This window comes from Sorex araneus, chromosome 1 (genome assembly GCF_027595985.1).
Source record: "Sorex araneus isolate mSorAra2 chromosome 1, mSorAra2.pri, whole genome shotgun sequence".
Lineage (NCBI taxonomy): Eukaryota > Metazoa > Chordata > Mammalia > Eulipotyphla > Soricidae > Sorex > Sorex araneus.
The window spans coordinates 40,003,337-40,028,200 of NC_073302.1; the positions used below are offsets into that span (position 1 = coordinate 40,003,337).

The window sequence follows — 24,864 nt, forward strand, 5'->3', positions numbered from 1 at the left end:
TAGCCCCTGCTGTCCACACATTCTGCTTACACACGGTGGGGTGCAGATGGCCTCTGTGAGCCTGCCTGAGGGGGAGGCCCGCGGGTCTGAGAGAGGAGGCAGGATGGAGGGATGGGAGAGGCAGCAGGGTCAGATGCAGGAAGCGTGTATGTGTGTGTACGGGGTGGTGTGTGTGTTTGGGGGGGAATCCCAGCCCCAGCCCCACCCTGAGTTTCCTCCCTCCTCCCCAGAGACCACGACCAGCACCAGCAGCTCACTGACACCCCCACCCACCACGAAGATCTGTGACCCTGGGGAGCTGGGCAGCGGAGGCGGCCCCTCGGCACCCGTGGGCATGAGCGTCCCTGTCACTCTGGCTCTGGCCACCGCCGCTGCCACCGCCGCCAGCAGTCTCCTGATCTGGTCAGTGCAGTAAGGCAGGCTGGAGCCACAGGGAGGGGGTGCATGCGCACATGTGTGTGTATGTGTGTATATGTGTATATGTGTATGCATGTGTGTATACATGTGTGCATGCGTATGTGTGTATGTGTACATGTGTGTATATGTTTGCATGTGTACGGTGCATGTGTACATGCATGTACACATGTGCATGTGTTTGCATATGTACGGTGCATGTGTACATGCATGTACACATGTGTATGTGTTTGCATATGTACGGTGCATGTGTACATGTATGTACACATGTGCATGCGTGTGCACATGTGTATGCATGTGTATGGTGCATGTGTACATATGTGCATGTGTGTGCACATGTGTATGTGCGTACATGTGTGTATGCATGTAAATGTATGTGTATTCGTATGAGTGTGTACATGTGTGCGTATGTGTGTGCATGTGTGTACATGTGTATGTGTGGACATATGTGTATGTGTGTAAATGTATGTACATGTGTGTGTACATGTGTGTATGTGGGGGGGCAGCACCCTCCCCCCGCCCTCCCTCACGGCCCCCCTGTCTCAGCAGAGCCGGCTTCCCCGCCAGGACAGGCCAGAGGCCAGCGCACCTGCGGAGGAGCAGAGGCCGGAGCTGAGCCCGCAGACCCCGTTTCTATTTTGCACACGGGCAGGAGGGCCTTTCTGCATTCTCTTCAGACACAATTTGTAGAGACCCCGGCAGGCCCGGGCCTGCCGTACCCCCGACCTTCACCCCCCAACACCCACCAGGCCCTCACCCCTCCCTCAGGAGAGGAGGGCCATGCAGCTAACCCACCCACCAAAGACCATCTCCCACCCCCTCGGGCTGGACCCTCCAATGCCAGCGACTCCCAGGAGCCCATGGGGGGCCTGAGGGGAGCCCCCCATCTAGTCTCTCCCTCCACCCCGCCTCCTGTCTGCCCCAGGGTCTCTGTTGCCACCATCAGATTATAAGCTCCTGATGCTGGGGGGTCTCAGCCGCCCCCTCCCCCCAGCAGCCACACTTTTCAGTGCCCCGCCCTGTTTTGTATACCCCTCTCCTCTCTCAGCTCCCGCCCGACAGTATTTAATGCCGCCCGTCTGTTCCCTCCCGTCTGACTCAATGGTAACTTGCTGTATTTGAATTTTTTATAGTTGTATATACAGGGGTGGGGTGGGGGCCAGGGGTTCTCATTAAACGTCACCATTTCATGATTCCTTGAAACAGACCCACTTGGGAAGGACCCCCCTTCTGAGGCCTGGAGGAGAGGGGCTGTGGGTGGGGAGAGGCGTTTCTGCACCACGCACGAGCGTCTGAGATGAGGTTGTGGCTGCTTGGGCGGGGGTGGGGGGTGACTTTCTGGAGGCCCCTGGGAAGGAGTTGTGGGGAATGAAGGGGTTCCCTGCTCCAGGGCGGAGTCCACAGGTTCTGCAGGTGAATCCTGGTGCATGGTGCAGGGCGTTGGGGGAAGGGGTAGCAGAAGCCAGGCCTGACTTCCACAGCCCCCTCACCCGCCCCCCCAGCCCAACCCTGGACCCTAGTCTTGGACTCCAGGGCCCTTTGGCCTTCCTCAGAGGCAGGGTGTCTGGACTCCAGCCCGCTCGGGTCCAGCCCCCTTTTAACAGACACCTCACAGGGGCTCCTGAGCAGAGAACGCCTAGGATTGGGGTACATGGGCGAAAACCACAGCCCATCCTGCGGGGTCAGCCTCAGCCTCATTGGGCAGGTGGAACAGAGGCCCCAGCACCATCCCTGTGCCCTGAAAGATTGCCCCCCCCCCCGCTGCATACTGGTCCTCAGAAGCCCCTGACCGCCACCCCCCCCCCCCCGCCCTGCCATGAGTCACACCTGCTCCCAATTCCCCTTTCTCAGGCCACAGAAGGTGCTTCCTGGGCTGTCACAGTGCTACCCCCGATGCTCAGCCGGACGGGGCAGGACCAGGCTGGGAGTCAGGCCCGTCTGGGGGCTCCAGGGAAGGTGTTGGCGCTCTGCCAGTAAAGAGAGAGAAGGGGTCCAGGCGGGAGCAGCCGCACAGAGCCAAGGGTGCAGGGGCCGTGGCTGTGCCCGGCTGGGGACTTCCCAAGAAGTGGCCGTGGGCCCGACCCTGTGTCCTGCATCCCCAGCCCTGGTCCCTGACGGGCGTGGCCAGGTCAGACCCTGTGTGCCAGGCCCAGCACACAGGGATGGAGGGGCCAGTGGTCACCCAGGATTCTTCCTGGAATAGGTCCGAGTCTGTGCGGGGCAGAGGGCGGCGTTGAGGGTCTCTCTGCCCCGAGAGCCTCGGTCAGCTCTGACCCACGGCCGCCCACCCAGGGCATCAGCAATCTGGCCTCCATTAGCGACATGGGAAAGCAATTACGGGGCCTGGGTAGGAGAAGGGGAGGGGGCCTGCTGGAGCCGCAGAGGCCGAGGGAGAGAGGAGAGGGCTGTGTCCCTGCCCCCACTCCTAGGAGAGGGACCCAGCCCCGTGCCCAGCCTCGGGGTGCCTCAGTCTCTCCCGGGCCCATACGAGGGCCCTCTCTCCTGGAGCTTGACCTCCCAGAAGCCGCTCACCTCAGAGGGTCTCGGCTGTGGGCTGCTGCCGCCTCCCTGAAGACTGTCCCCACATCTGTTGTCCTCTCACGCTGGCTCTGGGGAGCTGGGAACAAGCACAGACACCAGATCTGGGAGAGACCCCCGGGAATCTGAGCCCTGCCGGGGGTGGGGGCACCTGGGGAGGTTTGGGCCTGGGACCCAGGCACCCCTTGTGCAGCTGGGATGCCCTCCGCCCTCCGCCTGTGTGTCTCTGGCCTGCCTTTCGCACCAAACCTGGTTCCTTCTCTCTTTCCTTGTGGAAACAGTCCCGTCCCGGGGCCATCTTGGGGGTTCCGTCTGGTTCCGAGCCCCATCTCCACCTGCTTCCCTGTCTCCCTACATGACTCTTGACTGCTGTCTGACACCGCCCCCCCCACCCCCCACACACCAGTTTCCTCTCTTCCTTCGTGTCCATCTCTATGATATGTCCATCCCCATCTCGGTGTGTCTGTCCCTGTCCCTGAGTCCGTGGAGCCTGGCTGTCCCTCTGCGTGGCCCTGTCCAACTCCAGACCCCAGCACCCCCCACCTCGGGGCTGTCCTGGCTTCTGCTGCCCCCTCTCGGCCACTCTCCTGCCCTGTTACTGCTGTGCGGGAGCAGGGGTGGGGGCGGGGGAGGCCACTCACTGAGCTGGATGCCCTCCTGGGCCGCTTCCACAGCAACCGAGGGGGTCGCTGCCTCCTTCTCACGTGGAGGCTGACATGGGTGTCTCCAGCCCCAGCTCCCCAGTTCTGAGCCTGGTACCTGGCCTTTGAGCCTTGATGTCATCTACCCCACAGTCCACTGGTTCCACAGTCCAGAGCTGGAGAGAGACAGAGACAGAGAGATAGAAGAGACACATAGAGGGTGCTCTAGTGGTCATACCATTCAGTGCTGCAGGGCTAAAGCTGGAAAGATTTGGGGTGTCTTCCCACCCTTCCTTCTCAGAGAGGGGCAGAGGGGAAGGAGGGGTGTCTGATGGACCCAGGCCAAGGAGGAGGCTGGGGGGATGTATCTGACAGGACCCCCTTTGATGAGGAAGGCGAGTTGAGCTTCGTCTGAAAACTCGGGGTATGGGGAGAGCTTCTTTGGAAGGGTCAGTGTATGTGTGTGGGGGGGGCCAGGCGGACGGTGAGGAAGCAGCCTGGAGAGGGACTTTCTGAGGCCCCACAGCCTGAGGTCTGATCTCCAGTGAGTCTCGGTGGTGGTTGGTTGGTGGGGTAGGGAAGGGGCGGGTGCTGGGCAGCTGGAGTTAGAGGCGTCTAGAGGGCACTGACCACCAGGGGGCAGGGCGAGCTCTCGGGACAATGGGAGGCCAAGGCAGGGGAGAGGCCACAACACCACCAGGGTGGCGGCCCTGGCACGGGTGTGGTGCGGTCACAGTGCCACTCTGCGGCTGTGTTTGCGTGTCTGTGAGGGGACCATGCTGTGTGTGGTGGCGGGAGGCCAGCCAAGATCCCTGAATAGGGGGGAGAGCACAGTGGGGCGTGGGCAGAGACCCAAGGGGTCCACCAAATGGTCCTCGGGAGTCTCCTCCCACGAGAGCCAAGCACAAGGTCTGCGTCCATGTTCCCACATCCCCTCCTCCTTCCCCCGTCCTGCCCGGCGCCCCGTTTCTCTGCCGTGTCCATGTTCTGACTCTCGTGATGCTGTCGGACCTGTTGGTGGATCGCTCCCCGCTCATCCCCTCTCTATTGCAGCTGGAAGCCCCTCCGTGTGCCGGGGTCTTAAAAGGCTTAATCCTGGGGCTCCAGGGGGCAGGCGGGGGCTAAGCAAGGCTGGATGTCTCTGGAAGGAGGGCAGTGTGAGGCTGTGACAGACTCCCTGATGGCCCCGATAGCCCTGATGGCCGTATGAATTGACCCAAACAAACCAGATCTTCCAAAGCTATGCAAGTAACTCAATCCAACCGAACAAGGACATTCTTTTGTAAACCTTAAAATGAGATAGCGTGGGGCGGGGCGGGGGGGAGGAGAAGATGTGGGCAGAGAGATAGTACAGCGGGCAAGGTGTTTGTCTAGCCCATGGCTGACCTCCTGTCTGAGCCCCATAGGATCATTCGAGCCTCACCAGGAGTGACCACTGAACACAGAGCCGAGTAAACCAGGTGTGGCCTAAAAACCCAGTTTCCCTCCTCTAAATGAGGTGGCCAAGGGGAGCAGGAGAAGATTCTGGTGCAAGGAATGAAGGAGATGTCTCCTAACCCCATCCTCCAAAATAACTTTGAGAACGTGAGCTAAAGGAACACCAGGAATTCTCCGTAATGTTCTGTAGTCGAAGAGAAATATGGGGTATAGTGCTGCGTACAGATGTTCTAGAAGTAGTTTGGGGAAGCTCCAGGTCCCTCCAGAGTCCACAGAAGAGGCAAGAAGGTTGCCAGAGTGATAGCACAGTGGGTAGGGCACTTGCCTTGCACAGGGCCAGCCCAAGTTTGACCCCTGATACCCAGTATATCCCCTGAGCCCCCAGGAATGGTTTCTGAGTGCAGAGCCAGGAGTAAGCCCTGGGTACCACTGTGTTTAGCCCACCCCCCAAAAAAATAATAAAAAGGACATTTCCAGGGGTTGGCATCTTCCAGAGTATGGGGCCGAATCTAGGGGGACAAGCCATGGCTGAAAGGCTGGGCTGGCCCCATCTCCAGCCAGAAATCAGGTATCTGAGGGGGCCTCAAAGAAGTAGCCAGGCCCAGCCAAGCCACTTGCAAGCCACACATGTGGGGTGGGTAGGTTCGAAAACAATAGCTCTCCGATCGTAGGTCCCATGGAGAAGAGAAGCTGGCCCAGGTGAGATGGGAAAGAGCTCAAGGACCTGACAGGAGAGCAGACATCAGCGCCACAGAGCAAGTTGTCAGAGCAAGTTGACGTGGCCCCTTAAGCAGAGAGACTCAATCAAGGCAGGGAAGGAAATGTAAAAACAAGAACGAAGAACCCACTCTTGGTTATTTTTGTTTATTTGTTTCTTGTTTGGGCAGTGATAGAACTCACTCCCGGCTGTGTTCAGGGATCACTCCTGATGATCAGGGGACCTTATGTGACCCTGGGGGTCAAACCGGGGTCAGCCTCATGCAAGGTGATTTCCTTATCTGTTGTACTGTCTCTAGCCCAAAGAACCCACTCTCAAAGAAAACATAACCAAAGGAATAAAAGCAGACTGCTGGCTAGTTCCCCCGTTACAGAAGGACTTAATGATAGTACAGAATAAATAGAGCAAGCACTCAAGACAAGATGATGAAATAAGAGAATAAGATGAAAAGGGAAAACAATAAATAATACCAAAATAATACCATTATGGATATAATAAGCTACAAATAGCAAAACAAAGAGGTCTGGCTAAAAATCGAAGTAATGTTGTATTGCAGAGTCTTGACATATTGAGAGTAAAGGTGATGAGAAAAGGATAAGATATTAAAGTCATTAGAATGAAGTACGACAAATAGATGGGACAAAGATCATTGTTGAGTGACTGGAGCAATAGTACAACTGGTATGGCGCTTGCTTTGCAAGTGACTGACTGGAATTTGACCCCTGGCACCCCCTATGGTTCCCCGACCCCCTCCAGGAGTGATCCCTGAGTGCAGAGTCAGGAGTAAGCCCGAAACACAGCTGGGTGTGGCCCATAAGCCAATAGAAAAAAATAATAAAGTAAAACAAAGATAATTATTGATGGGGTAAGAGAATGGGAGGCCAGGGTTTGATCCCCAGCACTGCATGGTCGCCCGAGTACTTCTCAAGTGAATCCTAAGCAGTGCACCAGGAATAGCCCCTGAACACTGCAGAGTGTGGCCCTCAAACCAAGCAACAAACAAAATAACAAAGAATAGCTGTCCAGAGAATGGGAAAATGGCTTAAGGGGTAGTGCATATATCTAGCATGAACAAAACCCTGGATTCTGTCCCTGGCACCATATGGCCTTCCTCCATGCAGCAGTCGTGGCCCCTGAACCCAGTGTGAAGCCTTGCTGAGAGTGATACTGGTTTAAAAAAATAATTATAGAGGCCCACGCAGTGTTACTTTCCTGGGACCCAAAGAGAGCTATGGGGAAGAAAATGAACAGGGGGGCAGAGATCGCGGACAGCGGGGAAGGCGCTTGCTCTGCTTGCATCCAACCTGGGTTCGGTTCCTGACAACCCAGTTGGTCCTGCCAGGAGGGATCCCTAAGCACAGAACAGAAGTAAGCTCAGAACACTGCCAGGTGTGGCCCCCACTTTAAAAAAGGGGGGGGGGAGAATAAACCTAAAGCAAAGATTTCAAAAATGGATGTAGAAGAGATAAGGACAGGCCAGAGAACTAGCCCAGGGCTTAAGGCACTGACTTGCCTTGCATCCCACTGACCCTGGTTCAAATCCCCAGCACCACAGAGGTGCCCTGAATGCTGCCAGGGGTCACTCCAGAGTTACAGAGACAGGAATAGCCCCCAAGCACCACTGAGTGCAAGCCAAGAAAATAAAAAAAGCTGACCAAAAAGTAAAGCAGAAAAAGATAGGGGAACCAAGGAAATAACTGAATGGGTGGGAGCATGTGCTTGTATGCAGAAGGCCAGGTTTTGGCACGATACGGTTTCCTTCCTTCCTTCCTTCCTTCCTTCCTTCCTTCCTTCCTTCCTTCCTTCCTTCCTTCCTTCCTTCCTTCCTTCCTTCCTTCCTTCCTTTCTTTCTTTCTTTCTTTCGCTTTTTGGGTCAAACCCGGAGATGCACAGGGGTCACTCCTGGCTCTGCACTCAGGAATTACCCCTGGTAATTATCCCTGGTGCTCAGGGGATCATATGGAATGCTGGGAATCAAACCCGGGTCGACTGCGTGCAAGACAAACGCCCTACCCGCTGTGCTATCACTCGAGCCCCACGATACAGTTTCTTGAACACTGCCAAGACTATTCAGAAGGAAGCTCTGAATAGTCAGACTGAATGATACCGCATCTATCAGAAACATTGATACAGGTAACTGGCATTAAGATGTACTAACTTGGGCAGTTGGAAAGATAATATCAGGGTTAAAGTGTTTACCTTATATGCTGCCAATCCAAGTCTGATCCCTGTGCCCCATCAGAGTGACCCCTATGCATCACTGAGTGTGGCCTCCCAGCCCCCACCCGTCCCCCCCAAAAAAAAGAGAGAGATACTAATTTTGGGTCTGGATGTGACTCAGCATTTTCCCTGCCTGTGTGAGGGCCTGGGTTCAATTCCCAGTGCCACATGGTCTCCCAGGCATTGCCAGAAGTGACCCTAAATACTAGGCTGGGGGGGCAGCCCCTGAACGCCTCCAGGTGTTTCTCCCCAAATAAAAACAAATGAACAGAGAAGAATACTAATTTAGGGGCCACACTGGGGAAGGTACTTGCCTTGCAGGTGGCCTCTCCGGGTTCAATCTCTGGCACCACGTTTGGACCCACAATCTACTTCTGCTAGGAGTGACTCCTGAGTACAGCTGGATGTAGTCCCAACACCCACTCACCCTCCGGGAAAAAAAAAAACAAAAACTGATTTAGTTACCAAACTTTGAGGATAAAATAGAAAGATTCTAGGAACCTAGGCAGAAAAACAAATCACGTCGAAGGAGAAAAATGCGGTCTGACCTCAGACCTCGCCGAGAGAGCAGCCAGTGAACGGAGATAATGGAGCAATTTCTTCGAAGCGCCGAGGGTGAAAACGTGTTGCCCCCCCCCCCCCAGCACACCAACAAAGCGGTTGATGTGTTATGAGTGCAGGGAGCCGAGAGTCCTTCTGGAAGGAGCTACTCAGTGACAAAACGCAGCCCAAGAGACAAGAGCAAATGCGAGTTTCTGAGGAGGCCGTGGTGGCGGGAGGCTTGGCAGCCAGCGCTAAGTCCATTGAGGAGGAGATGGAACTGTGGGGATTCTAGTTACAGAACAGAGTGTAAGTATTAGAAATCCTGATGAGTAAGAACAACATTGGCCGCGGACTCTGGAGTGGAGCGCGAAGGCGGGCGGAAGCCCTCATCTCAGCTTTCAGTGCAGGCGACTAAGCAGTTGTATAAAATTGGAACATGATTGTGAAAGTCTGACTCCAACATCTTAATCAAAATCTTGCTTCTTAATTTGAGAGGGGTGTTTCGGGAATGAAGGCATTTTGAGGTGAAGAAAGTTTCAGTGAAAAAACAAATCAACAATTCCTTCCTCTTCTCTTGAGTTTCTTTCCTCCCTATTAAATGTGAGTAAAAGTACTTTTGGTTTTTTTCCCTTTTAGTTCTTTGAGCCCGCACCTGGCAGTGTTCAAGGGTGGCTTCTGGCTCTGGGCTTGGGGGTTGTTTCTGGTGGTGCCCTGGGGACGCCAGGCGGTGCCAGGAACCAAACCTGAACCTCCGGCTTGCAAAGCGTGCGCTGGGGCTGCTGAGCTATTGCCCAGCTGCTCTGTCTCAACCCTTTAGAACGTCCCCAAACATCTCTCGGCGCTTCTTTCTCTGATATGTATTTATGCTTACAAAATAGGAATACCAAACATTTCTGGGCAGTGAGGTTTTTGGGTGATTTATTGCATTTTTCTACTTTTTGTAGGCCTTAACATAGGGCTTTGGGGGGGGGGCGGCGGAGGGGCCGTTCTTCAGCTGTTCTCAGGGACACACTGTGATGCTAGAGGTGGAGCAGGTGATTTCAGGGAGAGTTTGGGGCTCATTCATTCAAGGCTTGTGCTCCAGCCCTTTGAGCTGTCTCCTGGTCTCTCTCCCTCTCCCTCTCCCTTTTGCCTCCGCCCCCTCTCTCTCTTGTTTTTTTGGGGTCACACCTGGCAATGCTCAAGGGTTACTCCTGCGCTTTGTGCTCAGGAATTACTCCCATTGGTGCTCAAGGGACTCTGGGAAGCCAGGGATATAACCCAGGCCAGCTGTGTGCAAGGAAAGCGCTGTGCCTGCTGGCTTATCACTCCAGCCCCTGATCTTCTATAAGTTTGTTTTGTTTCTGAAAAAAAATTTTTTTTTTTCTTTTTGGGTCACACCCAGCGACGCTCAGGGGTTACTCCTGGCTCTGCGCTCAGGAATTAACCCTGGCAGTGCTCAGGAGGCCATGTGGGATGCTGGGAATCGAACCCGGGTCGGCCGCGTGCAAGGCAAACGTCTTACCCGCTGTGCTATTGCTCCAGCCCAAATTTGTTTTGTTTCTGAATCAATTTTGAATTTTATCCTGTTTTTGGACCAATTTTTTTGTTTTGCTTTGTTTTTGCACCAATTTTTGATGGTGCTCAGGGGCTACTGCAGGCTCAGTGCTTGGGGGTCACTCAGAGGACTGTGGTGCTCAGAGAACCATGCAGTGCCAGGGATTGAACCAGGGGGCTTCAGTATGCAAGGCATGTGCTCCAGCCCCAGAGCCACGTCCCTGGCGCTGAGCTAAGTTTTAAACAATAAACATGTGTCTTTTTTCTTTTTATCATCCAACTCTCTTATTTCTTTTGGCCTAAGGCAAATCACTTAACCTCTATGACCCTCAGATTTCTCATCTTCAATCCGGGAATGACAAGGATATTTTTATTTACATTGAAGAGTGTTTTGAAGATTAGGTTATATGCCACCCCCATGTGGTAAGCGAAATAACGGCCGTCAAACATGTCTGTGCTCCAGTTCCCAGGACCTGTGACTATTAAGTGGCAAAGGGGTTCTGCAGCTATGATGAAGTTAAGATTCTTGAGCTGGGAAGACTGACCTCATTCTTGGGTGGTCCCATGTCATCCCAACCGCCCTAACAGGAAAAGGCAAGAGAGTCCGAGGCAGCAGAAGAGGGAGATGATGGGGGATGGAAGAGGAGGAAGAGTCCAGTGACCAAGGAGCTGAGAGGCCAGGGGAGTGCTTGTCTAGAGCCCATGCAAGGAGACCGTGCCGCCCACACCAGACTTCCTTTGAAATTTCTATTTTATTTTTCACTTCCTCCCCCATCTCCTTCCCAGTGGTTATTGTCACTGTTGTTGCAATGACAGAGAGGGGTTTGAGAAGCACACACACTGGCTGTGGTGCTTGCTAACGGTAGTTGTGCAGCTCACAAATGTTAGCCATGGTGCTCACACACGTTAGCTGTGGTGCTCATATGTGTTAGCCATGGTATCTACATGTATTAGCCATGGTGCTTACACATGTCAGCCCTGGTGCTCACACACATTAACTGTGGTGCTGACACATGTTAGCTCAAGTGCTGACACACGTTAGTCATGGTGCTGACACATGTTAGCCTTGGTACTCACGGTGTTTACCATGGTTCCCGCATGTATTAGCCATGGTGCTCACACATGTTAGCTGTGGTGTTTATATGTATTAGCCATGGTGCTCACAAGTGTTAGCCCTGGTACTCTCACATGATCCATGATTATTGTGGTACTCTCACATATTAGCCATGGTCTCCACGTGTTAACTGTGGTGTCCACACGTGTTTGTCGTGGTGCTCGCATGTGTTAGTTGTGGTTTCCACATGTGTTAGGTATAATGTTTGCATGCATTGGCCATGGTTTCTGCACATTAGCCATAGTTTCCACATGTGTTAGCTGTAGTTTCCACATGGGTTAGCAGTGGTGCTTTCACGTGTTACCCATGGTCTCACATGTGTTAGCCATGGTTTCTGCATATATTAGCTGTGGTGTTCACTGGGGCTTGCACAGCAGGTCGTGGTGCTCCCACACGTGGCTATTGGCACTCCTTTAGTTGCATTGCTGCACACATGCTCCCCTCTTAGTCAAGGCACACAGGCTGTGGTTGTGGTACCCATCTGCTCACACACGTGGTTGCAAGACGTCCTGGTAGTCATTGTCACATACCATTTGTTTCTTTGGGGGCCACACCCGGTGGTGCTCAGGGCTCACTCCTGGCTCTGCACTTGGAGATCATTCCAGGCAGGGCTTGGGGGACCACACAAGGTGTTGGGGATTGAACCTGGGCCGTATCCTCTGTACTCTCTCCAGCCCACTCACACACCTTTCAGTCGCAGTACTCACAAGGTATTGCACTTCATTTTTTGGCTTAGGGTCTCTTCAGCGGTGTCTGAAAAGCCTAGCGGGCATTCCTGGCCTTGCTTAGCCAACTGGGCTGTGCGGGTCACTCCTCAGCCTGGCGACACGGTGTGGCTCAGGCCCAGAGGCTGGGGCCACTAGGGCCATACCCAGCAGTGTTTTAGGGGCCATGGAGTACTAAGGCATGAGTTATGGCCCAGCAGCATGCCAAGTAGGCACCCCCGACTGCTGACTCACCCCTCCCCCTTGCCCTGTGCACCTCTCCAATGACCACACATACTTTACTGCAGCACAGCCAGAAATTGCTTGTTGTGCCAGGGATTATGGACAGAACAGCCCCCAGACCCCCACAGCAAGGCTGCCAGGATCGGGCATGGCACATGTGGGACACTGGGGATTTGAACCCGTGACCATAATTTTGTAAGCTAAATCCCTGTGTCATTCCTCTGGAGCCCCATACCTTGACTTTAACCTGGTGAGAATGACTTCAGATGGCTCTCCTTCAAACTGTAAGGTACCAGAGCGGAGTTGTTTGAAGTCACTGAATTTATGCTGATTTGTTCTGGCAACTGCACCTCCTTCTGCTGCTCCCTTGACTCATGCTGATCTCCCCATCTGTCTCTTTCATCCAGCAATTCCTACCTGCTTGTTATCAAGTCAAGGACCCCCTGGCATTACCCAGCTTCCACAGCTGCCCAGAGGTGGGGTCCTTTCTTGGGAGAGAGTGCATAAGTGAGGTCATGCCAGGCCCTGCCCTCTCCGTGGGCCCACCAGGGGGTCTAGCTCGACAGCTAGGAAGGGCTCTGAGAGCCAAGAGAGGTGAGAAGTGGAGGCTTGGGAAGTAGCCAGCACTCTCTTTCCTGATACCAAGATATCCTCCCCGGCACCCCATCCCTGCCGTCTGTCCTCCACGTTCACTCTCCCTTTCTCTGGAAAGCCAAGCTGTCTTTATCTCTGACTTCCTTCTTTTCTCATTGGGTCAAAAGATATATCTGTGGAGTGTGTCACTAGGCTTGGCTTTGTGGGTACATGTGCTTGTGCACCTGTGTGTGTGTATGTGTGTGTGTGTGTGATGGAGACTTGTAAACTATGGCATGTGTTTTCCTGTGTAGGGGGAGTGTGGTCAGGGTCAGACATGGGTCTCCGCATGGAACGTCTGCCTGTGTCTGGGAGAGGCCTGTTATTTTTACCCTTTTTTGGATCACACCCAGCGATGCTCAGCATTACTCCTGGCTCTGCACTCAGGAATTACTCCTAGTGATGCTCGGGGGACAATGAGGGATGCATGCCCTACCCGCTGCACTATTGCTCCAGCCCCGGCCTGTCATTTTTATACACGTGTCTTTCTCTATATGTGTGTGTGTCTGCTTTGTGAGGTGTGTGCCCATGTGTGTGTGTGTGTGTGTGTGTGTGTGTGCAGAGAAGCATGGCATTCGAGAGATCTGGCCCTTGGAGAGATAGATAGGCTCTTGCCTTGCACGTGGCTGACCCTGGTTCAATCTCTGGCATCACATATGGTCCCTGCAGCATCAATCTAGGTTCATTCCTGAGCACAGAGCCAAAACTAGCCCCTGTGCTTGCTGCTTGTGGCCTATCCCTCTCCCTCACCCAAAAAGATAGATCTGGTCACTGGAAGCAGGAGGCTGGGCTCAGTGTGGGAGAGGAACTCAGTCCTGTTCCCACTGGGGAAATCCTTTTCCTGTCTTGTCTCGAAGAAAGTGGGGCTGCAGCAAGAGAGTCAAGGGTTAAGCACTTGCCTTGCATACAGCTGACTCCTTCAGCATGGCATATGGTCCCCAGAGAACTCCTCGGAGTGATCCTTGAGCACAGAGTCAGGAGTAAGCCTTGACCACCATTGGGAATGGCTCAGAAACCATAAGAGAAAAACAGTAGTCGGGACTTTTTGTTCCCTGTTTTCTGGACAAGGATCTTCAACCCAAGACTGAAGCTTTATTTTCACTGGTCTCTGGAGGACTTTTATTTGTTTGCGGGCTTTTTTGTTTTGTTTTGGCGGGGGTGGGGGGGTCACACCTGGTGGTGCTCAGGACTAGTCCTGGCCGTGCTCAGGGGGCCATCTTTGCTGCCAGGGATCAAACCAGGGTTAGGCCCCCTACAGCTACATGCAAGATATATGCCTCCTGCACCCTCTCTCTGACCCCCTGCCCCCGTTGGCGGGAAGTTGGGGCAATGACAGGTGTTCTACCGGGGCTATTCCCAACTCAGCTCAGGGGCTGTTCCTGTCAGTGCTTGGGTGACCATCCTGTACCCAGGATGGAATCTGGCATGCAAAGCATGAGCACAGTCCTTGGAGTGCTCCAACCCAGAATTCAAAGGTTCCCTTTGTTGTGGCTGTTGTTTTATTTTTAAGAGGATTCTGTATAGGAGAAGGTAGAGAGAGCAAAGTAACCTAGAGTATTCTCTCAAATGAAGACTGAGGGTTGTGTTTGCCTGGGCAGGTGGGATCCACAAACGTTTCTTAATTAAACTCCAGGAGTTGGGTGAGGGTGGCCTGGGGCCCAGACACTGAGATCCCAATCTGGCCCTCACAGAGACCATGGAAATCGTGACATCAACTACCCAGGACCTCTGCACAGTTGGGAAGATGGGGTGAGAGAATGCCCTCACATAATCCTCTTAGCAGCCCCTGACTTTGACATTTTTAAGTGTACAGCTCTCTGGTATTACATATACTTGCGTTTTGTGCAGCCACTTACTTTGCAAAGACACATTATAAAGTAGAGAAATGGGGGGAGGGCGTTGGGTGGAGGCAGAGACACTCCCCTCATCTCTGGGGGAAGGCGGAAGGCAGGAGGGCTTGGTGGGATTAGTGGGACAATGTGGGAGCTGGGGCTGCAGAGGGTGGGGGGGGCAGTAGATGGGGCGGGGTTGGGTCACACCCAGCAGAGCTCGGGTAAGGAGTGGGGTTGCTCCTGGCTCTGTGCTGGGGTGAGAGAGGGGTGGCTGGTGGGGGAGGCACCATGTGGTGTTGGGGCTTGAACCCGGATTGGCCCTATGCAAGGCAGGCACTGCCATGACTCCAGTAATATGTATGTCTCTGGTCAGGTCTGGGTTTGGGCAGTCAAAATGAGGTTCAGGGGCCAGAGCATAGTACATCAGGGAGGGCATCTGCCTTGCACACGGCTGATCCAGGTTCTACCCTCAACATCCCATAAGGTCCCCCTGAGCACCGCCAGGAGTCATTCCTGAGTGCAAAGCCAGAACTAACCCCTGAGCGTCGCCGGTGTGGCCCAAAAAATAAAGAGACAAACAAAAACCAAAGCAAAACGAGGTTCAGAGGCTTCTGCTGAGATTGCCTGGGGAGCTGGATGAGGCCTATGTTTGAGAAGGGCTGCAGGGGCACAGGAGGGTGGGGGCACTGGTGGCTGAGAGCAGGAGCAAGAGACTTTAAATGAAAGAAGTGGAAGGCTCAGGAGCAGGTAAGAGGAACTAGTACAGGAAGGGGAGGGACTAAGACAGGAAGGGGTGGGATTAGGGAGGGTAAGTGAGGAGGGTGCTTCCCCCAATCTTGACCAAACTGAGTGGAGAAAGGGAGAAAGAACTCTTTTTTTTTTTTTTTTTTTTTTTTTGCTTTTTGGGTCACACCCGGCGATGCACAGGGGTCACTCCTGGCTTATGACCCCTGGTGGTGCTCAGGGGACTATATGGGATGCTGGGATTCGAATCTGGGTCGGCCGCATGCAAGGCAAACGCCCTACCTGCTGTGCTATCACTCCAGCCCCAAGGGAGAAAGAACTCTGGTACAACCCTGTTGATAGGGAGAAACAGGAGTATTTTGTTTGTTTGTTTGCTTGTTTTGGCTTTTCGGTCACTCCTGGCGGTGCTCAGGGGAACATATGGGATGTCAGCGATTGAACATGTGTTGGCTCACATTCAAGGCAAACGCCCACCCTGCTGTACTATCACTCAGGTCCCTAGAACAGGAGGCTCTAAGGAGGGTAGGCTTGGGAAGTTGGTGATAACCATGACTTTGTAGTTCAATTTGCCTGTGACCACACAGCATGGAGTGGGAAGCACAGATAAACACGTGTTGTGAGGCCGAGAAAGAACCTCATCCGAGCCATGACAGTCTGCACTTCAGCAAAATAAGCAGTGAGCCTAAATTTCTGTTCCCCTCCAAAGAATTCCCTGAGACTATCCTTGGCTGAAACTGGAAATCTGGCAGGACGCCTCTAGCCAGTCCTATGATAAGCAGGGTATCTCTGGGCACAGCAGGTGGGCATGACCAATTAGCTCACAGACTAGTGACTGCTTCATTGAAATTCTAGCAATACAGAGTGCCTTGCATTTACATCTCATCTGGTCAGTGTGCGATCGAAACTCCCTTCCCAGGACATAACAGTGTCCCTTCACAGAGCACCCGCAGGACCTCTTGGTAGCAACATCTGGTCAGTCATTTAGAGAATAGGCTCTGGGTCAGCTAAATCTGAGTGCCTGTAGGCTTGGATAAGCTAATCTCTCAATGGCTCAGTTTCTTAATTGGAAAATGGGATAACAGGATCTAGATCATAGGGCTGCTGTCAGGATTTAATGAGATGATGTAGCTAAAGAAATTAGCACAGTGCCTGCCATGCTGTAAACACTCCATAAATCTTCTCGCATAGTGGCAAGAGCAGCAAGAACAAATACCAGCCTGGGACGTGGGAGTGAGGTCTGGACTGGTGGTAGAGCACTGCCAGTGCAAAAATAAGAAAAATAAAATAAAAAGGGTCCTGATGCCAAGGAAGCTCCCTTCGCAGAGGAGACAATGGGAGCCAAGGGGGGCCAATGTGGTGAGAGAGATGTGCTGGAGGCTGGGTTTATTCCAGTGCCCCCCTTCCCTCTTTTGTTGCAGATAAGACAGGTGTTAAGTCTCTCTGGTGAGAGTTCTGTTGAGTGGTTCGGGATTCATATGAGCTGCAGAAAATTGGCAACTGGACCTGAAATTCAAAGTTGTAAAGAAGCAAAAGTTTACAGAGAGGAAGAACAGAAAGGACTCCCACAGGGAGGGCCATCGGAGAGGGAGTGGAGCATGAGCCAGAGAATGGTCGTTTTCTAGGAGTTTTATAGTTCTCTTCACCATTAGCCAATGACTAATAACGCTCTCTGTTTATGTCTTAGTTGCCAGACTGAGTTAGGGTACCCCGACCTCTCCAGAGAGGATTTTGAGAGCTGTGTCTGACATGTCCTTGGTCTGCAATGCATATCTGGGCAGATTCGATGTTGGTGCAACCCTTTAGAAGCTGCAGGCTCTGCTAGTGGTCAGAGATCTGGGAGGCTACAGATTTTTCCTTTGCCCACAAAGATTGTTTGTTTTCTGGCAGAGGATTGTTGACTCTTTTCCTGCCTTGGCCCAGGAAGATTGATTGATAAACAATACCTCTGGCTCTGTGCAGTCCTTTGCAGAGTGCACACTTGATTCCAAGGTAGCAGTGTGATGGAATTCTTAAGATGCTTTGAGATGGAGCGTTTCCTGGCAACTGACAGGGGAAACTGAGGAATCCTCTTTCATGTTGATGTTGCGGTGACACGGTGACACGGCATGAGGGCTGGGGGAGCTTCCACCGGGATGCTTGCCCTCTTCCCCACTGCGTGTAAGCGAGGGGCCCACTCCTCCTTGAACACAGCCTGGATGCAGTATTGAGGGTCCCACCTTTTCCTTGTTGTGCTCACACACATGCAAGCATGCTGGCCAGGGGGTGACTATCCTGGGTGTGTCCTTGCACATTTCTGTTTTGGTGCTTAAGGTTTTGTTTTTGGCTCTGCACTCCTGGCAGCTCTTGGGGAAGCATATGGGGTGTCAGGTCTTGAGCCAGGGTCAGCTGCATGCAAGGCAAGACCCTTACCACTGTACTATCTCTCCCGCCCCCTGTGCATCGTTTTACTTGCGTGCTTGCCTTTAGTTGCGGTGCACCCAGACAGCGTAAGTGCAAGGGGTCACTGACAGCCAGGCTGCCAGGCACAGACGACATAGCTGCTGAGCATGCTTAATGCATGTGGGTGGTACTGGGAATTCATCTCAGGGCCTCACACTTGCAGGGCAGGTACTTTAGCCATTGAGCTGCCTTCTGGCTCCACACTTGAGGTTTTTGTTTGTTGTTAGGCCACAACCAGTAGCACTAAGGGGCTACTTCTGGTGTGTTGCATGGGGTTGTTCCTGGTAGTACCTGGGGGACCATGTGGTGTTGGGGATTGAACCTGGGCCTCCTGCATGCAAAGCTAGTGCTCTAGTCTTTGAGCCATCTCCCCAACCCCCTCACATTTGAGTTTTATTTTGGTTTGGGGGCTACACCCTGTCATGCTCTGGTTCTGACTCAGGAATCACTCCTGGCAGGGCTCAGGGGACCATATGTGGTGCTGGGGATCAAACCTGGGTTGGCCAGGTGCAAGGCCAGTGCCTTATCTGCTGTGCTATTTCTCTGCTACCCAAGTTACATTTGAATTTTAATCCAGAATTCGTCACAGTCTCTGTGGAGTGTGAGAGACCCGAGCCTCCAAGAGCTGTGGCTGCTCAGAAGATGAGGAGGAGGAGGAAGACGCCCCGGAAACCATGCATTGCCGACCAACAACACTGCGCAGCTAGGGCTGAGGTGGGTCCCAGCTCCTCTCACGGCCCCTCCCCAGCGTGTGCCCTCCTGCAAGCCGCTCCCTTCTGTGTCTCTTGCACTACACCTGCTGGAAGCAGTGCCTTCTGGAGAAGGTTCTCTGCTCATGTCTCCTCTCTCTCTGCAGAGGTTTTGAGATGTGGATTGTATTAGCACCCTTTGGTTGTTTTAGCGCCCATTCCTACCAGTTCCATGATGGGTCTTAAATCTACACGCAGGGGGCTGGAGCAATAGCACAATGGGTAGGGCGTTTGCCTTGCATGCGGCCAATCCGGGTTCGATTCCCAGCATGCATATGGTCCCCTGAACACTGCCAGGGGTAATTTCTGAGTGCAGAGCCAGGAGTAACCCTTGTGCATCGCCAAGTGTGATCCAAAAAGAAAAATAAATCTATACACAGGTTAGGAAATGTCTCAAGCATCAAGCATTGAGGGACTTAATAAACAATAGTTGTTCTGGGAGGAGAAGAAAATGTTTCCAGGGAGAGTAGATTAAGAAAGACACTTTTCAAAGAGATCAACAGCAGCACTGAGGTGCTGCCAAGAATCAACTGAAGTAGGGCTACAAAGTATTCACTGGATGTAGGGAGGAGGGAAAAGTGACCTTGAGGAGCCAGCATGGGGAGCGCGGCTGAGCAGAGGAGACCTGGCAGCTGCTGGGTGAAGGGAGCTGGGGAAGGAGGAGACAGCTGGCGGGTGGCAGGCATGGTGTGTGATGGGAAGTCCGAGTGTACCCACAGCAGAGCTGTTCTGTGCCTCACCTACCCTCATCACGTGCCTGCAGGCATGTGCTCTAGTTTCTCTCCACACAAGGCCTCTCTGGGTAAAGATCACGGTGCACCTCTCCTGTTCCTGGAAGAACCATAATAAAAATAACCATCCAGGGGGCCTGTGAGATAGCACAGTGGGTAGAGCACTTACATGCACATGGCTGACCCAGGTTTGATCTCTGGCATTCCATATAGTTCCCTGCACTACCAGGAGAGAACCCTGAACACAGAGCCAGGAGTAAATCCTAAGCACAGTCAGGTGTGGCCCCCAAACAAACAAACAAACAAACAAAAAACACCACTACTACCAACAAAATCGCCATCCATATGTGGTTCTGGGGTCCCCCTACCTGCTGTACTATCTTTCTGCCCACCCCCTCAGCCCCAGTATTTAAATATGTTCATGGAAGGAACATCTCATACGTTTTCAGAAATTAAAACATTTTCTCTGACTCCACATCTTTTCCTGTCTATTCCCTTTCTTCATAATTTTTATATCTTCTTAAATCATTTTCTGCTTCTCACTGGCTCTTGAAATCATGGGATGCTGGTATCTACCACATTCCTGCCCCTGACCGCTGGGGGCGACTCTGACCAAGACAGCCAGCCACCTCCTCACTCTTAGTCCCCTGACCTCAGACAGGTTTCTGTAAACAACATGACTTCTCTTTGACATTTTAGATTACTCACTCCTCCCTCCTGGAACCTCCTTCCTTGGCTTCTCTGAAACTGTTTCCTCCTGGTTCTCTTTTATTTTTTCCCTTTTGGCTGTGCCAGGGATGGAACCCAGGGGCCTCCCACATGCCAGGGGCAAGTGGGCTGAGCTGCATCCTGGGCTCCCCCTGGTTTTCCTTCTACCTCTCCACTAGCTTCTTTCTGATTTCAAAATAATTCATTCTTCCTATATCCCTGAATATTAGTCAGATAGACTCCCTTATGTTTTGTTGGGGTATCCCTCCCTTTCAGCGGGCTTATCTGGTAATTAGAAGGGTCAGCATCTTTAGGGGGATACATATACATCCCAGCCCCCAAGGATTACTGGATCTCTGGTGCAGGAAATGGCATCGGATCAAAGCCAGGTTGAGAGAACTAGTCCCTGGGGATGTTGGAACTGGAACTGAGAAGAATACGCTAGAACTGGAACTAAAAATATGAGCTGACACTTTGTTGGGTGCCTGGATGTAAGCTGTAAAGTCGAGAACTGTCAGAAGTTGGGTTTATTATTATGTTGGGTGGAGAAGCAGAGGAAGCTTGTCTAGAGGGGGAAAAAGGAGAGAGAGGAGGCAAGGTAGGGATCCCCGCGTTGGCCTTCCCAGTTCTTCTGCCTGAGTACCTCCACCCCAAATGTCAGGCTCTCTCAGTTTCCAATCAGACGCTCATGTTAAAGCCGATAACTCAGTTTATCAAATCTAATCATTTTGCTTTTGGAACTCTGATGTAAGGACTGAAACACATTTCCCAATCCAAGAGAAATACTGATTCTGCTGTCCTCTAACCACTTGCAGTCCATCCATTTTGGATGCCCCCCCACCCTAGCAGGCAAATGTGAGGGCGCCCCACTCCTATCCCAAGTGGAATGTGCAAGAGGCCCAGAGGCAAGTTGAAGAAGAGAGGGGTTCAGCCCTGCCACTTCTGCCTATGATGTCTCATGAAGCCAGAAACCATAGTTTGAAGACGGAAAGGGCCCCCCAAAAAAGAGTGTGTGTATGTGTGTGTGTGTGAGAGAGAGAGAGAGAGAGAGAGAGAGAGAGAGAGAGAGGAGAGAGAGAGAGAGAGATCATACTCCACAACTTGGCAGGGGCATTTCAGCAAACCTGAAGATTAGAGGGCAAGGATCTACAAAATTGTAGAAATATTTCTATATGGGATTTCCCCCATTTTACTATATTATTATTATCATTATTATTATTGGCTTATATTTATTTTTTAAATCCTCATTTAAAAACCTAGCCTCCTCCCTACTGAGTACAGACGCCAGAACCAAAATTCCCAGAATCCCTTGCAGCTTGTTTACTGGCTTGCCACCTCCTACATGTGAGACTTTGATTAAATATGAGGCAGGTAAATGCCACTGAAGTTCAGCAATATTCCTGGTTCTCCTCTCCTTCCAAGCACTGGGAGGGCTGCTCTCCCTGGGCTGGGAGATTCGAATGAGCAGAAGCCAGTGGAATATGTTTCATTACTCCTAACTGCTACAGAAAACTCAGAAGATTCAAATCAACAAGGTGGCATCATTATTAAGATGGTGGAGGTTCAATAGCCCAGATCGCAGAAAGACGACAGTGAGAAAGATTCCTTCTTGCCCCTCCACCCACTCAGAACTACAGCACTGGCCAGAAATGCCTCTTTATAACTTAAAGCCAATAAAATATTAGAGCTATTTGTAACTTCCTGATACTTAGCTAATCCTGATTTAGGGAGGAAACAGGTGGGACAGAGAGCTTCGATTTCTGCTATTACTGGTAGTAGGATCACAGGTGTCCAGCTCTGGGGGCTGTGGTCATGGTTAATAGCAATGGTTTTTCCAGTGGTTGCAATATTGAGATCATACCACAGAAGCACCATAGAGCTTGTAAAGTTGGTGGTCAAACTGAACTCTTGGTATATGAGTGGCAATGGCTGTGGTTTTTCTCATCAGGTTCTGTGGTGTGACTGGGTGTTGTTCCTGGAAACAGAGCCTTGAGTTTGTTTCTCCAGTCCTCCAAAAAAGTCTGAGCCAAATAAATGTCTCTTAACAAACTCTTTTTATGCTGCAACTATCCACTATGAATCCTGTTATTTTGTAAAGGAACTCTGACTGATAAAATTACTGTGTTTAATAAATTTCACGTTCCATCAGTTTTAAGAGGCAAATTATTTTATGAACAAGTAAAGAAATAAGAGGCAGAAAACAATTACACGCCATTCATCGTAAGCTATATTCTTATTTTCGCATTGTTTAAGCTAGAAACAAATGTGCCTTAGGATCAGAGAAATATGTTATTGACTGAAAGAACTCTCTACCAGATGAAACTGACAGATAACTGATTATGGCTTTCAAAAAGATTGTATTAACTGGGAGGAAAAGTAAAATCACAACCAGTCCTCACAGAGGTTGTGATCTGTGACTGCTCATTATTAAGATAATCCCAAGACACCACCCAAAAGGGTAGTATTAATTAGTGCCCCTCAGAGAAGTCTTCTACAGTGACACCCTCAGCACAGAAGCAGGGATCTCATGCTGAGGGCAGTACCAGGGTAGCCGATTGGCCGACTGTGGAACGGTGTAGCCAAGGAAGAAGTGAGCCAACAAGGAGGTGCCGAGCTTACTTGGTTCTATTATTCTCATTGTTCTTCAGGGCAAAAAAATATAGATGGTGCCCTGGATTAGGAACTACAGAGGTCTTATTTGTGGTGTGTGTGTGTGTGTGTGTGTGTGTGTGTGTGTGTGTGTGTGTGTGTGTGTTCTCCACTACTTTTTTTTTTTTTTGCAACACCTGGCCATGTTCAGGGGTTACTTCTGGCTCTGTACTCAGGTATCACTCCTGGCTGTGCTCAGGGACCATATGCCAGGAATTGAACCTGGGTCAGCCATGTGCTGCTGTACTGTCTCTCTGGTCCCTGTACTAATTCCATCTCTAAGTATGTGGAATTTCTTTGGGGAGAAGGAGAGGCATTTAAATGGAATTTCAATCAAGGTAACAGTATTATTAGATATAACACCCACTTTAATAAAGACCTGACTAGATCATGAGGGATGTTGTGCAGACAACCTGTATTTGAAGAACAGGAGTCCTGTGATATAGGGACCTAGCTCAGAAGTTGCATTCCACTGGAGAGGAAATAAATTTATTGGCACAAATTTGGCAGGATAATTAAAATATTTAGGAGTGTTGTGTGTGTGTGTGTGAGAGAGAGAGAGAGAGAGAGAAAGAGAGAGAGAGAGAGAGAGATGGCCAGAGGATGGCTATAGTGAATACCTGCCAGTCTGGGTTTTTTTCTTTTTTAAATCTCTTTTCTTTAAAATCCATGTGGTTATCATGTGGGTCATCGCAGGCAACTGGATCCTCATCTATTCCTTGCCACAGTTAGTAGGCCCAGAATTAAGCATCTTACTAGGTCAAGCCAATCAGAGTTCTTTCTGAGGCATTTTGCAAACTCTATCAGACTAAAAGGAAATGAGTATCCCCTCAGAGGGCTAGACAACAAGACTTTAACACTCAGGGGTTGTTGGAAGTCATGCTTTTCACTCTGTTGGCCAGAAGGACAACAGAAATCACTCTGGAGCAGGAATGACACAGGCGGGGGTCGGGGCGGGGGTGGGGGGGCTAGGGGCAGCAGGAAGGGAAGTGAAGGAGACAGGCAGGAAGTGCTCAAGATGAGAGGTAGAAAACAATTTAATGATTTTTTTGGTTTGTTTGGGGGCCATACTAATCCTGGCCATCAAGGACCAAACAGGGTTCCAGGAATTGAACCAGAATCAGCCACGTACAAGGCAAGCACCTTACCTGCTATTTACTATTTCTCCAGCCCTACCCCGGGTCTCATGACTTTTGAGTCTTCTGATTTTTCAGTATCTGATGGTGAATATATCTTTTTGCTTAAGCCGGTTATTTTTCCTGAGTAAGCTCATCCACTCTCTGGTTTTTCTACTACTGTTTTGCTGAAACTCACAACAAATAATCTTCAGTTATGTTTTTACCTTTCTGCTGATCCTTGTCCACCTTTCAATTGGACATTTTAAGTTGGGTATCCAACAGATACCTCAAATTCAACATATCCAAAGTTGAGGGCTGGAGCGATAGCACAGCGGGTAGGGCGTTTGCCTTGCACACGGCTGACCCGGGTTCGATTCCCAGCATCCCATATGGTCCCCCAGCACCGCCAGGAGTAATTCCTGAGTGCAGAGCCAGGAGTAACCCCTGTGCACTGCTGGGTGTGACCCAAAAAGAAAAAAAAAAAAAACCCCACAAAGTTGAACTCATAACCTCCATCCCTATCCCACTTTATAGTGTTTTCAGTCTCAGTAGAGACAGCATCACAGTACCCCATCACCCACTGAGGTTCAGCTCAGATTTCTCCCACTTCTTACCTCTCATACATCCCCAGGTTTAGGTCTGAATTCTGCCAATGGTAACTCCCTGCTCTGGTTCTCCTATTTCCTTTAGGTCCCTTGTCATTACTCTTTGTCTTCACTCTCAAAAATGTCTTCAGTCGCCTTTTTTCCATCCCACAGCCCAAATCGTTCTTCTAAATTCTGGATATGATCACATTACTTCTCTGCTCAAAATTCCTCAGTGGTTCCCTACTGTTTTCTGAATAAAAATCTCAACTGCTGCAGCTGGGTTGCAAATTCACTCACATTACACTCAGACGTGCTATGCTAGAAGTTTCTGCTGTTTCCTAGCACTGATTTGATCTTGCTCACTAAGCTCCCGCCCTGCTGGGAAACAGGGGCAGGGGAACTAAAATTAATCCACTTTAGGGCCAAACTCAGTAGGGTCCAAACTTTTATTCCAGTCAGTCTCTATGTAATTCAGTCGGTTCAGATGACTCAGTTTTCCCAAATAGTTCACATCTCTTTCTCATTGTCAAGAGAGCCCTTGGTTTTAGAGACCTGTGTGAATGTCA

At 51.3% G+C, this 24,864-nt stretch overlaps 1 protein-coding gene across 3 annotated transcripts in view; it reads left to right on the forward strand.

Annotated features, from left to right (window-relative positions):
- CNTFR (ciliary neurotrophic factor receptor) overlaps positions 1 to 19,711 on the forward strand; it is a 57,275-nt gene extending 37,564 nt beyond the window's left edge. Inside the window, exons 9-10 of one of the 3 annotated variants that reach the window (XM_055145737.1) lie at positions 231 to 402; positions 18,334 to 19,711. In XM_055145737.1, the coding sequence (XP_055001712.1) occupies positions 231 to 402; position 18,334 (173 nt within the window). In that variant the 3' untranslated portion in view covers positions 18,335 to 19,711. Of the gene's footprint in view, positions 1 to 230; positions 403 to 960; positions 1,587 to 18,333 lie in introns of those variants that run through there. The other 2 variants (XM_055145723.1, XM_055145730.1) reach the window with 2 other exon arrangements.
- The last annotated feature ends 5,153 nt before the right edge of the window (positions 19,712 to 24,864 follow it).